General features: G+C 37.2%; 1 protein-coding gene across 2 annotated transcripts in view; it reads left to right on the top strand.

The window, feature by feature from the left end:
- Nucleotides 1-17,575, top strand: part of SMC6 (structural maintenance of chromosomes 6) — a 54,204-nt gene that overhangs the window by 10,117 nt on the left and 26,512 nt on the right. Inside the window, exons 4-15 of one of the 2 annotated variants that reach the window (XM_070428709.1) lie at nt 1,741-1,846; nt 5,795-5,931; nt 6,466-6,527; nt 7,439-7,519; nt 8,570-8,671; nt 10,923-11,042; nt 11,127-11,225; nt 14,089-14,235; nt 14,508-14,596; nt 14,774-14,938; nt 15,561-15,739; nt 16,810-17,014. In XM_070428709.1, coding sequence (XP_070284810.1) covers nt 1,741-1,846; nt 5,795-5,931; nt 6,466-6,527; nt 7,439-7,519; nt 8,570-8,671; nt 10,923-11,042; nt 11,127-11,225; nt 14,089-14,235; nt 14,508-14,596; nt 14,774-14,938; nt 15,561-15,739; nt 16,810-17,014 — 1,492 coding nt within the window. The remainder of the gene's footprint in view (nt 1-1,740; nt 1,847-5,794; nt 5,932-6,465; nt 6,528-7,438; nt 7,520-8,569; nt 8,672-10,922; nt 11,043-11,126; nt 11,226-14,088; nt 14,236-14,507; nt 14,597-14,773; nt 14,939-15,560; nt 15,740-16,809; nt 17,015-17,575) is intronic. The other variant, XM_070428710.1, reaches the window with a different exon arrangement.

The following is a 17,575-nucleotide window of genomic DNA, read 5'->3' as shown; positions in this document are numbered from 1 at the left end:
GAGTTAGAAAGAACAGTGATGTAACTTTTGTGATAGACCAGCCAGGCATGAGGTGTTGCCAGCTTGATGGAGCCAGTACACAAGGAAAGGAGGCTTGCCAAAGTCTACAATGGTAATACTGCTAGGACATGAAACTAGGTACCTGTAGTTCCACAGCCTGTTTAGTTCTTTGTTTTCCCTACTCTGCACTCAGCCAAGAGGGAAGTGTTTTCAGAAGGAGAGAATGGACAGAGGGATCAGTGCTACGTGCAGGTCACATAGGGCAGTAAGTGAAGAAAGACTAGTGGGTTGGGCCGTTAGGTCCTCTTATTTTTAACTCTTGAAACTGATTTTATTAATAAAACTTAGGAAGAAATAACGCAAAGTAGTGGAGGCAGTGAATTTAGAAGTGAAGGAAAAGAAGAGAGTTAGAATAGGGACTTGAAAGGCATCCCAGGAACTAAATGGGTTAACCAGTGGTATATTTTGTTGTTTTTTTGTTTGTTTTTAATATATTTTTATTGATTTCAGAAAGGAAGGGAGAGGGAGAGAAAGAAACATCAATGATAAGAGAGAATCACTGATTGGCTGCCTCCTGCTCACTCAATATTGGGGATCAAGCCCACAACCCAGGCCTGTGCCCTAACCGGGAATCGAACCGTGACCTCCTGGTTCATAAGTCGATGCTCAACCACTGAGCCATGCCAGCTGGGCAACCAATGGTATATTTTGGTTAATTTGGACTGTATTGTGGAAGATAATGGACCAATAAGAGTTGATTGAATTGGTTGATCATGGAATTCATAAAATGGTTATCATATTCTGGATAATTGTTGTAGGTTTTGGAATTTCAGCTTGTGATATATATATTTTTTAATATATTTTATTGATTTTTTACAGAGAGAAAGGGAGAGGGATAGAGAGTTAGAAACATCAATGAGAAACATTGATCAGTTGCCTCCTACACACGTCCTACTGGGGATGTGCCCGCAACCATGGTACATACTCTTGACCGGAATCGAACCTGGGACTCTTCAGTCCGCAGGCCGACGCTCTATCCACTGAGCCAAACCAGTCAGGGCAACTTGTGATATTTTATGCAGGTTAAAAAGAAATACATTTTTAAAGTGCTAACTGATGAATAATATTCAAATTAGGAGCAATAATTGTCCAAATATTTATATGATTGATAAATTTTTCAAAAAGTTCATTCATGGGAGTGCTGTTATGGGCAGATATTGGAGACACAGCATTGAATAAAGTAGACAACATTCCTGTCTCAATGGAACTTTAAGGGTTTTTAAAAATAGTTTCTGGCTTTTAAGAATTTATGGAAAAAGTAAATTTTAATTAGAATGTCATAAAAATTAGATGAGTTAAATATGTACGTATGTATGTATGTATGTATGTATAGTTAGGGAGTTCAGTGAATAGGCTGTGGTCCAAAGTACAATGGGATTTTTAGGTTGAAAATGCAGCAACCATTTTTTCCCATTTCCTTATCAGTGGCAAAAATTTAATTCCTGAAATGTATTGATTTATTCTAATAGCATTAGCTAAATATTTCATTATATATACAACTTTTTTTTTTTAACATTTGCTGCTGTGGCACTGGAAAAAAATTATAATTGAAGTGTAATACTTTCAGGGTTAGGCTAATTCACATTTTTATTCTGAAATTTTCACATCGAATTATAGGTGTCAGCCCTTCCTTTTCTCGCTCTCTAATGAATGTGATTTCTTCAACTCCTGTTTCTTTAGGTGGGAAGAGTGCAGTACTCACAGCTCTCATAGTCGGTCTTGGTGGAAAAGCAATCGCTACTAATAGAGGATCTTCTTTAAAAGGTTTTGTGAAAGATGGACAGAAGTAAGTGTTTGCTTTCTACATGCATTTTTCAGTTTTTTCGTACTAGCAGCTACTTTAGATTCACAGTTCATGTAGGCGTTTTAGGAAATGAAGTGGCTTCCCAGAACTGGAGCACAGGAATCACAGCTTTCCATTCCTTTCTCTTACCCCTGTTCCCAGCATGGCCCACTGTTGCCTGTTATCCATCTCCAGACAGAAAGCTTGTGCAGATTATTGCCATGTGCCTGTTTCTGTTACCTTTCTGGAAGAATGAGCAGTGATAAATCTATGTGCTTGTGTTTAAAGCAATATTTATAAACACTGAACTTTGACTCTTGTTCCAAACCCAGCTTTGGCAAGTCCACGTTGGTATGACACAGGTGAAGGCAGAGTCTGTGACCAGCCAAGGTGTCCCTGCACAAAATTTCTGCCTCCAGCGCTTTAAGAATTCCAAAAGAGTATTCTACTCTCTGTCTCTAATTTTTATATCCTTTACTCAGGTGATTCACCAATGAGTTTGATTTGAGGGCCTCAGTCACGAATCTATTTGTGGTCCATCTTGACCCTTGGTGAATGGTCTTATAACTACTCCTTTGGCTTCAAGTTTATATTTTTTTGTTGCAGCTTGCCTTCACATAACTTTATAGTAATTGCCTAGTTTACATCATCATAGACTCATGGCCTTTTGCCTATTAGGAGCTCTCTTCAGGATGATGTCCTTACTTTTTTTTAATAGTGCCTCAGATGGGGGTAACGTGGGGATAAGGACACATATGTAATAACTTAATCAATAAAAAAATTTAAAAAAATAGTGCCTCAGATGGCTCAGTAGGGACCTTGTTTCTCCTGACAACTAGATGTCCCAGACTGTCATAGCTCCCAGAGTGGGGCTGCTTCCAGTACTCGTTCCTCTCACACGTCCGACGCCCAAAACATCAGGCACTTGGATAATTAATAGTGAAGCCTTTTTCTTGTATAACAAACTTTCCTCTGCTCAGTGTCATATCCATTTAACTCCCCCCATTTTATTACTAAACAATAGAACGGGGAGGGATGTGAATCAGGATTGCAGTTTCTGATGTATCTCTCAGAAACCTTAGGAATCTGAACCCCGAGCCAGGGTTCCAAGCTGACTCAGGAGAAGCAGGGGAAAGATACACAGTAAACGATTTCCCATGCTGTGTGGCCTTGGAAAAGAACTATTTGGTAAGAATTTTCCAGCATATTTTTTTGTCACTACTTATCTTATTTGGGCCTTAGCCCAGCAAGCTCTTCTTCTCCATAGTCCCCAAACAAAATTATGTCTGAAATAAAAAATTAGTTATCTTAACACTTTTTAGTTAATAGTTTGGTCTCAGTTTTAATTCATTATATAACTATACATTTCTTAGTTGTCCAAATAATCACCTCATCCACCTAGCCAGATAATGCATTGATCTTTCAAATGGAAGCTTCAGGAAGAAATTACTTTTTTTGGTATCACTAAATGATTTATGACTCAATTAATTAATTAATTTTTTTCCCATTTTGGAGGTACCTGAACCAAAGCAGAAACTTGTTCTGAGACTTGCCCTTGGAAAACCATTAAAAGGAAGAAAGGAAGAAAAGGGCTAGCTTACACAATCACCAGCTTTTGAGGACACAGCTGTCTGTAGATAGGAACATCAATATATTTTAAACAGAGTTAATAACAGTTAAAAGCTTTAATGTGGGCTCAGGCTCCTTTTTACTGACCTTGTCTGAAAAAGTAGCTATAAACAGCTTTTCCAGACCCATTATTATTCCTGTCATTCGTTTCCTCATTTAAAACATTTGGTATCTGTAAAATTCCCCTTAATTTATAGTGTCTGATTCTGTCATCAGGTTTTTACGGAATCAGCTCATTGAGCTTTCCAGTTCTATTTGTAGTCTGTTCTGTGCCTAAAGTCTATGTGGCTATCCCGGTGTGTCTGAGGAATGGCCTTGTCGGGCACAGGTGTGAGGTGGCCTCAGGGCTCTCCTTCCTCCATGTCAAACATTTCACCCTTCATTTGTGACACCCGGGCTGTTAACTGTCTTAGAGATGCTTGCCCAGCATGGTTAGGAGAAACCAGAGAACTGTGCCTTAAGACCCTTTACCTGGGGTTCAGCCCATCCATCCACCAGCCCTTTTTTCAGTTATACAGGGACAATGATTCCACTATCCTCTGATACATCTCCGCCCTTGGAAACCTCTCACAGTGAGCTCAGCTCTCATGGATCTGACTAGTTAGGTTTCTCTTAAACATGACAGTTCACCGTTTCCTCCCTCAGCCTTCCGGATCCAGCCCTGGTGGTGTTGGGATCTTCGTACCTGTCTTGTTTTGCCATCAGCTGTGGCATTGGGAGTGGGGGATGGAAGGACTAAAACTCAAGGTTACAGAACTTACTGCGGAAGAGCTGGCTACCCAGAGAAGGGACAGATGGGTTGTATTTTTACATGGTTTTTTCCTTGGTCCTCAGTACAATTGGTGTGTGCTGCCAGTTACCTTTGTGAGGTTGTTTCATCCGGAGCTGAGAAAGAAGCCACATGCTTACCTGGCACTGCTTGTTTGTGTTGTCATATCTCATTGATAGTTGTCTCTCTTCACATATGCATCTCCCGAATTTACAGACACTGTGGCCCTTGACCCAAATTCAGTTTCAGCCACGTCAGTGTGGTTGGGAGGAAGCAGTTAGGGCCCAGCTCGGTTATCTTTCTCCCCTTTTACAGGTGTTTTGAAGTACTATGAGACTTTTTTCTTAACTCTGAATTTTTTTAATAACTTGGCTTTCTTATATTAAATTCATATAGCAACAGGGTGTCAGTGCCCCCAAAGTTCTCACAATACTAAAGGTAGCTTTGAAATACAAGCTGTAAGCTAGGAATGAGAATAATAAAGTAGATGTTTGCTAATTGAGAGATTTTGATCATTCAGACAGCATGTACAATCACTTTATTGTAAAATGTTTTCATGAGGCCCTGACCCATTTGGCTCAGTGGATAGAGCGTCTGCCCATGGGCTAGGGGGTCTCAGGTTTGATTCCAGTCAAGGGCATGTTCCTTGGTTGGGGGCTTAATCCCCGGTGGGGGTGCATACAGGAGGCAGCTGATTGGTGTTTCTCATCTATGTTTCTGACTTTCTGTCCTCCCTTCCTCTCTGTAAAACATCAATCAATCAATCAATCAATCAATCAATCAGTGTTTTCATGAGATACATTCACTTAATATGAGGTAATCATATTAGTTAATGAGACTTTTTTTTGCACCGTATTGTAGTTCAGCTGCCCTTTCCAATCATACTTTACTTATTGATTTTCAGCCTTGAGTCTTCATTAGAATCAACTCAGAGAGCTTGTAACAATCCTGGTAATTACAATTTGGCAGGAGCATATCTGTCTTCATTAGGTATTTCTGAATAAAAGAAAACACATACACCAACCCATTCAGGGAAGCTTTTGAAAAGGAGATTTATTGTAAAGATGCAGGGATATATATCTTGCAAGCTTCCAAGAGGAAGTAGAATTGGGTCTCATGAGTGACCAGAAATGAGAGACCTCAGAACCAAGTGTCTCCTGTCTCTGGTTTTCTCTGTGCCTTTGCCTCTAGGCAGGTAGTGCCTTTGCTGCTCTTTCCCTCTATGCCACTCCCCCATCCTCCTCACCTAATTGCCTGTATACACCCCTTTCTCCTGACAACAAAAAGTGTGTGGGGAAATGAGTGTCTCTCATTGTTTCTGAAGCATGTGTGCTCTTGTTATTTAACAAATCGTTTCTATATTAGATAGAATAGTCAGTTCTTTTTTATAAAGCTTCCCTTAGTCTCAATTTTAATTTTTTTGTTAGATGTGATATCTGGTGTACAGTAACTTTTCAAATGAATTAGCCAAATTACTTGGAAGTTTTGAAAATTTAGTGACCTAGTACTGTAATTGCACTGGTATCTTCATGTACTTAACCTTATTGCTTTAGCTCAGCAGACATCTCAATAACATTAAGGAACAGAGGAGATGATGCCTATAGAGGAAATGTGTATGGAAACTCTATAGTGGTGCAGCAACACATCAGCATGGATGGAAGTCGATCTTATAAACTTAAAAGTGAAACAGGTTTGTTATGAAGTTCTTTTCATTTCATATAAAATATTAGTAAATGTCTAGTTTAAAAGAGTTAAGTGATTGTGCTGGTATTTATTGGAAGGGCACTAAGCTCTTGAAATCTCTTGTAAGATGGTTCCTTGGTTGCATGTATGTATTCATATGTGTATATATGCATACAAATATTATACATAGTTGTACCACCAGACATTCTACAAAACCACGATTGGCAGAATTTGGATTTGTTTGAAATAGGCTATGCCATTTTGTTCTCATCTGCAAACCTTCTTTCACCCCCATAGTTTCTATCACATGTGGAAAGAGATGGTTAGCAAAAGGTGGGAAAGGACATAAAAAGGAAGTGAGTGTTAAGAGTTATGGGAGCCAGAGATGAGAAGGAACAGAACATGTTGAGCTGCGGGAAGAGGAGAAGCACAGTCACTGCATCTGTGCCTCTCCCTCTGTGGGTACCTGATTAACTGCTCAGTTTTTTTCTGTATTATTGCCCTAGAAACAGTCTGGTTATTTTGTCTTTCCTGAAACTAGGCACCGTGGTTTCTACTAGGAAAGAAGAGCTGATTGCAATTCTTGATCATTTTAATATACAGGTAATTGCTAAGTTGGTATTTTACAGATGGTAAAATGAAGGAGTTTAAAACTTTCCTCGTTTATACTGGCCCTACATATTCTATCACTTAGGAACAGGATTATTTTCTAACATACCAATTGCTTTGTTACTAACACCAGGTATATAAAGTATAAATCTTTTTGAAACAAGTAATATTTTTTTAAGTTTTTTCAACTATAATTTGAACTGTTAGTATACTTTACGATTACCTTAACTGTACTTTAACTTGTTAGCCAAAGGTGGTCGAATCCAAGCAATGGCTTATTTAAAATGCCTCCCCGCTCCAAAAGATAGAAATGACTCCAGCATTTCCATTTCTTTTATGTCTTCATGAAGATATAACAAGTGAGAACTCTGAAAAACTGCTATAAGAAACAGAAACGATACTTATCATAATTCTGATTAAAAAGAAACTGAGTTGGACTTTTTGTATTTAAACTAAGTTGCCCAAGGCTACATAGGAGGGTAGAAACAGAGCCCAAACTAGGTCTCAAGGCAGCTGAATCCCATGCTTGGGCTTTCCCGCCTCTTGTCCAATGGTTAAGAGTAGCTAGGAGTGATATTCTATAAAAGAGATAAAAGAAATGAAAACTTTCCAGTAAAAACACTTCTTCAGAGAATTCTTGTAGCTGTGCCCTCATGTAATAGCAGAATATTTAATTTTGACTATAGTATATATTTTAGTCTCATGAAATATTGAAACATTTTCTCTATTATAACATTTTTCTTTATATATTTGCCCTAATGCTCTAACCACTGGCTAATACTTAGCCTGCTTGATTGTACCATAGGTCAGTTGTATTGTATATATTCAGTTTGTTTATCTTTAAGGCATTAAATTGACGTATTCAAAAATAACCTTTTGTTTTTTTGCTTGTTTGCTTTTTTCAGGTGGATAATCCGGTTTCTGTTTTAACACAAGAGATGAGCAAGCAGTTTTTACAGTCTAAAAATGAGGGAGACAAGTACAAAGTAAGGAACACTAAGTAAATGAACTTAATAAAAGAACACATTCATAGTTTAAGCATATATTCTGAACATAATTCTTGTTTCCACAGTAAATATTGAGGGTTTTTTAATGAGCCACCTATTTAAAGTAATTATTATAGGGACTAATTTAGGAAATTGTTAAGTAAGATGATAAATTAACACTACCAAAAATGTTAATCTTTTGGTAAATTCTTGGTTCACATTTTGGCTTTTAATTCTGAGGGAGAATGAGCTATTATTTTCTAAAATTAATCTTTAAGAAAATACAAAGGAATGATTAGCCACACATATATAACTTTTTAAAAAGTTTTTATTAAATTCATTGGGGTAACATTGGTTAGTAGTACCATATAGGTTTCAAGTTTATATTTCTATGATACATGATATGTATATTTCATTGTGTGCCCACCACCCACCCAAAGTTAAATCATCTTCTAGCATCATATGTTTGCCTCCCCTTTACTCTTTACTAGCTGCCACCCTCTTCCCCCTGGTGAGCATCATACTGTTTGTTGTCTGTGTCTATGAATTTCAGGTTGAAATCCCAAACATAAGAAATCATGTTTCTTAGCTTTGTCTGAATAATACTTTTTATACCTTAAATTGTTTAAATCTCAAAATGCTACTAAAATTTACAGTGTAACTTTTGAATGGGTTTAAGTATTTCCTTTTCTAAAAATTGCAGTGTACTAAGATCAAGCATACAGATGTTTTCTCTGTTTCCATTTTTGCTTAAAGAATGGGAATCAGTAAAAATAAGCTTTCAAAATGGTATTACTATCACAGCAAAAGTGTTTTCTTTCATGGAGTTTTAAGAACTTTTGCAAATGAACATGTAGATACGAACATAGTAGATTAAGTAAATTTTGGGTCTGAAATGAGACATATTCTTTTGTGTCTATGTGTGCTTACGTATGTTTTTCATGTCTTGTTTACATAATTGGTCTAAAAGTTTTGAAGACCCAATTTTTTATTTTTAGAGTTCCATGGAAATTTTCAAATTCTTAATTGTGTTTTCCTTGTTGTTGATAGTTTTTCATGAAAGCAACCCAACTAGAACAAATGAAAGAAGATTATTCATACATAATGGAAACAAAAGAAAGAACAAAGGAGCAGATAAGTCAAGGAGAAGAGGTTTGTAAACATTTAATGTAGTTATTTTTGAGATCAGTCAAAATTCTATAGGTATAAATGTTATTATAAAATCATTTATGTTTATATGTGTATACTAGAGGCCCGGTGCACAAAAATTTGTGCACTCGGGGGGGGGGGGGGGGGCGTCCCTCAGCCCGGCCTATGCCCTCTTGAAGTCTGGGACCCCTCGGAGGATGTCCACCTGCTGGCTTAGGCCCACTCCCTGGGGGATCAGGCCTAAACTGGCAGTCATACATCCCTCTGGCAGCCCGGCAGCCCTCAGGGGATGTTCACTTACCAGCAGGGAGCAGACCTAAGCTGCAGTCGGACATCCTTAGGGCTGCTGAGGAGGTGGGATAGGCTCCCGCCACCACCACTGTGCTGGCAGCCATCAGCCTGGCTTGTGGCTGAGCAGAGCTCCCCCTGTATGAGCACACTGACCACCAGGAGGGGACAGCTCCTGCATTGAGCATCTGCCCTCTGGTGGTCAATGTGTGTCATAGTGACTAGTCATTCCCAGTCGTTATGCTATTAGGGTCAATTTGCATATTACCCCTTTATTATATAGGATACAAGCCTGGTGCACGGTGGGGGACGGCTGGTTTGCCCTGAAGGGTGTCCCAGATCAGGGTGGGGAACTCACTGGGGTGCCTGGCCAGCCTGGGTGAGGGGCTGATGGGTGTTTGCAGGCTGGTCACACCCCCTTCAGGGTGGGGGTCCTCACTGGGGTGCCTGGCCAGTCTGGGTGAGGGGCTGAGGGCCGTTTTCAGGCTGGCCAAGCACCCTGGTGATGGAAGCTCCCAGCCTCTCCTTTTTTTTTTTTTTTTTTTTTTTTTTTTTTTTTTTAATTCTGGGATTTATTTACCTTCTATAATTGAAACTTTGTAGCCTTGAGTGGAGCTCAGAGCTGGCCAGGGCAGGCGGGAAGCTTGGCTTCCTCCATCACTGGGGCCACCAAGCCTCCTGCTTGCTCTAGCTCCGTGGCTGCCGGCCACCATCTTGGTTGGATTAATTTGCATATAGTTGCTCTGATTGGCTGGTGAGCGTGGCTTAAGGTGTAGCGAAGGTGCAGTCAATTTGCATGTTTGTGTTTTATTAGTGTAGCTATCTGTCTATATAAAAGTAATATTTTCAAAGTACCCTATGAAGTATATGAAGTGTGGTTTTTATATATTTAGGGTATTTACTAGCCTTTACTTTTGTTTTGTAATAATGGGTATGTACATGTATTACTTCCTCTATCTATATATATAAAAGCCCAGTGACTGGAATGGCGGAACGACTGGTGTCTGTGACACGCACTGTGGCAGCCAACCAGCCTGATCTGGGCCCTGATGGCCCCCACTTCCCCCCAGGCCAGCCCAGTCCCCGATTGTCCCCCAACACCCCGATCGGGGGCGGGGCCAGCTGGCCAGCCGCCCACTGCCCCTCCCCACGACTGGCCCAGACACACCCCACCCATGCACGAATTTGTGCACTGGGCCTCTAGTATTAAACATAATATGCATTTATACTTATATATGGTACATGACTCTTTCATTTCCCTAGTACAGTGTTAACATTCATCAAGCACTGATGGGTTGGAGGCAGCTGTCACCTCCGTACTCCCAGCTTTGCAGCTGCAAATTTGCTTGAAGCAAGCCAGTGGGACTTACTTAAATTTGTTTTTACATATGCTATGTTTTGTTCTTATACTTTCTTCAGATTCCTGAAGATGCATCCTTTCTGTTTGATAATCAGAGACTTCAAAGTCATAAGGCTTACATTTCAACTGTTCATCCAATACATTAAGTTCAACCAATTTTTGTGTGATTCTGGGTCTTGTTCTTTTGTTATTTAGTCAGTTTTATACAGCTTGTTCTTTTGTACTAATGACTGACTCAGGTCAAATGTATGAGTTGTTTCACTGGTATTTTTACTTCAAGTTTTTATATATTAAAATTAAGTTTATAGTTTTATGGTTCACTAAGTGAAAACTCCAAAAGCAGGGGTGACCATATTTATTTTTATTTCCCACATTATCCCTTCAAATGTGGTAGTGTGGTCATTTTTATAGTGCAGAAATTAACAAAATTGCTGTACCTAGTAAAATATACCAAAGAATCAAAAATATTTTTTATTTTTGTCTTAAAGAAGTCATTTCCTAGCAAATCTTTTTAGTACTTGTTTAGGCAGTGTATTCAGAAGAAATACATTTGTGAAACGTCTTGTCTTTTCAATGTTAGTAAGAAATCTATCTTTTTTTTAAAAGCGACTTGTTGAACTGAAGCGCCAGTGTTTAGAGAAAGAAGAACGTTTTCAAATTATTGCTGCTTTAAGTACAATGAAGACTAACTTAGAAGGCTTGAAACATGAAATGGCTTGGGCAGTGGTAATTTTCACTTAATTATTTATTCACATATAGTATCAGTATATTTGGCTACAGTTAGTGATTTTCTATATAATTTCTTTTTAGGTCAATGAAATTGAAAAACAATTGAATGCTATCAGAGATAATATCAAAATTGGAGAAGATCGTGCTGCTAGACTTGAAAGGAAAATGGAAGAACAGCAGGTAATTACTATTTTTATATAGATTTAGTATGTTGAATCATATGAGATTGCTGATATTAGACTATTATGACTTACAAAAGTAGCAGTTCCAACCTATATATTTACCTACTTTGAATTTATTACTCAAGTGAAGCTGACCTAAACTTTTGTTCAAGGAGTGTTGTGGCAATACTTCTAAAGAGAGGACACTATTTGGATGTGATCAGCTAAGATTCAAGAAAACTGTCTTCCACTTGGGCCTAGAGGTAGAAGTTGGTTGAGTGGTACATAAAGGTAGTCATTTTCTGTTGGGATCCTCCACATGGATCTTTTTAAGATATAGCAGATCCACACTTTATTCTCGCCTTCCCATTCGTTTTTTTTGTTTTGTTTTGTTGGTTTTTTTTTTTTAAGATATTTTTATTGATTTCAGAGAGGAAGGGAGAGGGAGAGAGAATCATTGATCAGCTGCCTCCTACATACCCCACACTGGGGTTGAGCCCACAACCCAGGCATGTGCCCTGACCAGGAATTGAACCATGACCTCGTGATTCATAGGTCAGAGCCTCGCCAGCCGGGCTCCATTCGTTTTTAAACAGCTTTATTGAGATATAGTTCATATACCATACAATTCACCCTTGCAAAATTTACAGGTCAGTGGAATTTTAGTATGTTCACAAGGGTGTGTAGCTAGCACTGCGGAATTCCACACCGTATTATCCCAGAAGTAAGGTTCCTAGCCTTTTCTTTCTATATAGGACACCCCACCCCACAACTCACCCCCCATATTCAGTGTGGTTGATTTACCTCTGAGTATTTTATTCTACTTAGTAGTTGTTGGCCCCCTAGCTTAGATGTAATAGGATATAATCTTCCCTACCTTGGTTTTTTCTGTGCCTCCAAGTTAAACAGATATGTCTTTTTCTTTTAAAGGTTCTGACATTAAGCTATTAAAGGTAATAGATAAGTATGAAAAATAACAAATGCTACAGATTGTACATTTTCTTGGTGATCTCTGGGCTGAGTTTATTACTCCCTCTTCAGGTAATAAATGGAAGTTCAATCCCACCTACTTCTCTCACCTCACATACTCATTTTGGAGAGAATGTTCTGAAATTTTCACTGTATTGTTCTCGACCTCCTTTTTTAGCTTCTCATGTGAAAAAACTTTAAGTTACTTCCCTCTTTAGGTATTCACCAATCTAGAAATAGAATCCAGTCTGAGTACTGGGTGCTCACCCCTTTTTTCCAAATTGGAAAAGGAAAATCTGGAGGCTGGGTAAAATTTGCTTCTGTAGGTGTTTGCTCCACTTTAACTATTTGGGCACTTTATGTAGTAAGTGGTAAATTTCTGGAGGATAAAGACTATCTAATTTTATATTTATGCCCTTCACCCTCTGTCTTACGTAAAAACTTTCCCATAATATATGCTCAGTTATTGATTATAGAATGGCTATTGAATCGAAGGTTTCTGAATAGTGTCTAAAGCAGTGATGGTGAACCTTTTGAGCTTGGCGTGTCAGCGTTTTGAAAAACCCTAACTTAACTCTGGTGCCATGTCACATATAGAAATTTTTTGATATTTGCAACCATAGTAAAACATAGACTTATATTTTTGATATTTATTTTATATATATTTAACAAAGAAAAATCAACCAAAAAAATGAGTTTGCATGTCACCTCTGACACGCGTGTCATAGGTTCGCCATCACTGGTCTAAAGCAAACTTTAAACTTGTATAACCTAATTTAAAACTGAAAATATATGAGATGTTTATTGTGTATAACACATAGACCAACTTCAATTTTTATTAAAAAAGCATACAGATTTTACTATCAATGTTTTAATAATAGAACTTCGTTATCATTCTCTGTAATGCTTCCTAAATATCCTAATACTGACAGTTCCCTAGTCTATATTTCCTGTTCAAATGTTTATCCTGAGCACTGATTCAAATGTCTGTCTTCACAGCTTTATATAACCTGGTCCAGAAACTTTAAACTTAGCGTGTCTGGTTGACTAGCTGTGAGAGACAATATGGCTCACAAATTCTGAGACATACACTATCTGGCTCTTTGCAGAAAAAGTTGCTGATTCCTGATCTAAATTGTTCTCATATTTGCCACTTCTAATCCATTGTCAGTACCCCATCCTGGCCCCTAATTATTTTTGCTTCAGAATATTCTCTTAACTTCTTACTGAAATCATTTTCTTTTATTTTCCTCTCCACCCTTCCTTTCTTGTGCTTCCAAAGTGACTCACTGTACAGATTTGGTCATATCTTGTCTCCCAGTTGTCTAGGATTAAGCTGTAAGCTCATCACTGTGGAATTCAAGACCCTTGTACTTCGTCATCTCATCTTCCGCCACTACGTTCTCAGTTTAATCTCCAGAAATATTTCTAATCCCTTTCCCAGCTTTTCTCCTGGTACATTTTTATTAAATCTTTCCCACCTCAGCTCAAATGCTACTCCTGCTTTGAAGACATGCCTTATTTTTTCCTGGCAAAGCTATGGGTTTCCTCTGTATGCTTCCACAATTATAAATAGGCATACCTGACTTCAGCATTAATCTATTCAAACTGTATGACCAATTTGCATGCCTATTTCTCTGCTGAATTGTGTCTGTCTTTCTTTAATTGTGTTACTTGAAGACAGTTACTACAGCATTATTGTATCCCCAGAAGATAACATATTTGTTGGAAGTGTGGAATTAAAATTTAATACATTTTAGTATTTTATAATTATATTTGCTTGCCTGATATCTTGAGTTTATTTAATCAGTGAAATTAAATTTATTATTGGGGTGTGAACTATATATAATTTTTTAAATTTCTATTTATTGAAGAAAAATAAAACATATGCCAACAATGTTATTTTTTTAAAGGTCAGACTTAATGAAGCAGAAAACAAATACAAGGATATTCAAGATAAACTGGAAAAGATTAGTGAAGAGACAAATGCACGAGCACCTGAATGTATGGCATTGAAAGCAGATGTTACTGCTAAGAAAAGAGCCTATCATGAAGCCGAGGTGAGAGAAATTGTCCAATCTGGAATATTAAAAACTGCATGTCAAATATAAATACTCTTTGTTTATTTTTAGAAGTAGAGGTTTTGTAATTGTGTTGAAATCTGTGTTGCTTTAAGACTTTAAAAAATGTTTTCATTTGGTCATTTATGTACTTTTTTATTTTAAAAATGTATTTCTGCTTATATTCAGCCACTGATTTGAAGACTTGGCAAAGTGGACTTGAATGGGATATTTATTTTTATTTTACTGAAGTGTGTTTAATTTTTCGTTAGATTGTATATAACCGTTCCCTGGATGAGTATAGAGCATTAAAGAAAGATGATGAGCAGCTTTGCAAAAGAATTGAAGAATTAAAAAAAAGGTAAAATAGCTACTTTGTCATTTTTATGGTTCCCTCATTTTATAATAAAATAGTCTAGTTGAAATGGAGTATTGTATTTTCTGTATTATTGTTAAAGGGTTTTATCACATTGCTTTATGTTTTTTTAATGTTAGGCTTTTCATTTAACATTTTCCACTTTGGATTATTTACTGTTAGTGCTGATCAATCTTTGGAACCTGAGCGGTTGGAAAGGCAAAGAAAAATATCTTGGTTAAAAGACAGAGTAAAGTCCTTACAGGATCAAGAAATTTCTGTCAATCAAGAGATGGAGCAGTTTCAGCAAGCCATAGAAAAGGACAAAGAAGAATATACTAGAATTAGGTAAGTTTCAACATGCTTACACTTATTTTTTTCAATTACTTGAAAATCATAGTGTTGCTCTTTATAGGAAGTAAGAAAATATGGGGGTTTTTGTTTGTTCCACATAATTTAGGGGCCTTTTAAAATCGTTTTTTGAGACTTTTCTTACACTCTTAAAGTTGAATAACTTCTGGGATTTCTAGTCCCCATTATTGCATCTTTTTTTTTTTTTTTTTTTTTTGGATTTCTGACTAATTTTTCTCTAGTTGCACCATTATTTTTAAATAAAGAAATCTTCAGTGGTTCTCAACCTGTGGGTCGCGACCCCTTTGGCGGTCGAACGACCCTTTCACAGGGGTCGCCTAAGACCATCCTGCATATCAGATATTTACATTACGATTCATAACAGTAGCAACATTACAGTTTTACAGTTATGAAATAGCAACAAAAATAATTTTATGGTTGGGTCACAACATGAGGAACTGTATTTAAAGGGCCAGAAGGTTGGGAACCACTGATCTATCTGCTTTTAGTTTTTAGGGTAGCGGGCTCTGTTACTGGTATACAGGTGTTAGGGGAGAAGGGTGAATATTTCTGTGTAATTTTATCACGTCTGCTCTGTTCTTCCACTTTTATATTTTAGGAGAGAAGAATTAGATGTGAAGCATACACTGAGCTATAATCAGAGGCAGCTGAAAGAACTGAAAGATAGTAAAACTGATCGACTGAAACGATTTGGCCCTCATGTTCCAGCTCTTCTTGAAGCAATAGACGATGCTTATAGACGTGGGCACTTTACCTATAAACCTGTAGGCCCCTTAGGTATTTGTCACCATTTAGTCAGGATATAATAAACATTAGAAATAAGGTTTTAATTTTAGGAGTGGGTCTATTGAATCTAATTTTAAACCTGTTATCAAAGAGCTATATAGTTATGTGTGGATTTTAATTGTACATGTTTTAAGAAATAGTGATGAGTTTCCTTAAAGTTTGTAACTTTGCTTTTGTATCTTTAAAGCATAAAATACTCAAAAGAGAACTTATGAAAATAATTAGAGTAAATAATCTGATTTTGATTTTTTTTTTCCTGAATGAGTAAATAAATGAACTAACTTGAATGTAACTGATTAGTAAGAAAATCCAGTGACATTAAGACATATTTGAAAGGATACTCACCACCTGAGTTTTGTGTAACCTTTAAAAAATGACTTGTGTTTTTCTGAGTTTCTTAGTTTCTATTAAGGATGGACAACATTGTTTCTAAGTCCTCTTCCAACTGTAAAATCTGGGATTACTTAAATATCTCCATATATACCTGAGATTTTAGAAAATCAGTTGAGTTCTCCTACGGAGTTATCTCTAATTCTGTACCTTGTTACGTGAAAATATAAACTTATTTTGTTAGTAAAGTACTGTATTGTTGTATAAGTACAGTGCTATATACAATATTAAGTATTGTAGTAATGTCTCTTTAATTAAATATGTACCTCTATGCCAGGATCTATTTCAGTGAAAGGCATTTTTTCCTGTTGTAAGTCTAAAGTTCCAATGTTAATCAGTTTTATAAAAAAAAAATAAAGAATCTCTAAATCTTTTGATTGATTTTCAAAATACCATTCAAAGGCTGGAATCTATAAATGTACGTAGAAAAACCACTGTTGATTTACATTCCAGTGGGACAGCTTTTTTCAAAGAGTAGAGTGGGTTTCCTCCCAGTGTGATGAGTGGATATGTGGCATTTCCCATTCAGTTAAAGTAAGATTTGTAATATCATTTAAGCTGCTTTACATGAGAATATTTTAAAATCATTATGAACTATTTTTAAAAGATAGTTACATTAATATTTAAAAATAAGTATTTATGGGCCTTTAATAATTTTTTCTCACTTTTAGGAGCTTGCATTCACCTTCGGGATCCTGAACTTGCTTTGGCTATTGAATCTTGCTTAAAAGGACTTCTGCAAGCTTATTGTTGCCATAATCATTCTGATGAAAGAGTACTTCAGGCACTGATGAGAAAGTTTTATTTACCAGGGACCTCACGGCCACAGATAATAGTTTCTGAGTTTCGGAATGACATGTATGATGTACGACACAGGTAAGGAATCAGTAATTAAATACTGTTTCTGGTTTTGCTTAATCATGTGCAAGTCACAAAGAATGAAAACATTTTGATGTTAACCATATCTGTACTACTGATAAATAAAATTGCATCAGGCCACTTTGTTCTCTTCTGGTAGATAAACAAGAGAGATACGCTCTGCCTTGAGGTCTGTTGTGGGAGTCAGTACGGTGAAATAGATGTAGTGTGGCCTAGGAATTATGCTGATGGGGGAAATGGTGCCAGACCTAGACAAATAAAGAGGGAGGCATTAAGGGAAAACTTTAGGCACTCATTGTTCATGTGCTTCGGAGATTCCATAAAGAGCTGTGATTGTTTTCCTTAATGACCCTAACAAACCTTTCAAGGCAAGATACCCAAACTGGCTTCTTTACTAGCTGTTGGCTGGCTGCCCATTGTATTTCTAAGTATGTACAGTCCCTAATTTATTCTTTGTCAGCTTTGATAAAATTGGATTACAAGTTATAGTTGCGGTTGAGGTAAGGGAGTAAATAAATGTTAGGAGGTAGGTTAGTGAAGAAATCAGAGGAGAGAGGA

This window comes from Myotis yumanensis, unplaced genomic scaffold (genome assembly GCF_028538775.1).
Source record: "Myotis yumanensis isolate MYYU_CA2020_CCGP unplaced genomic scaffold, mMyoYum1.0.hap1 SCAF_11, whole genome shotgun sequence".
Classification (NCBI taxonomy): domain Eukaryota; kingdom Metazoa; phylum Chordata; class Mammalia; order Chiroptera; family Vespertilionidae; genus Myotis; species Myotis yumanensis.
This window is presented reverse-complemented; position numbering and strand designations above follow the sequence as displayed.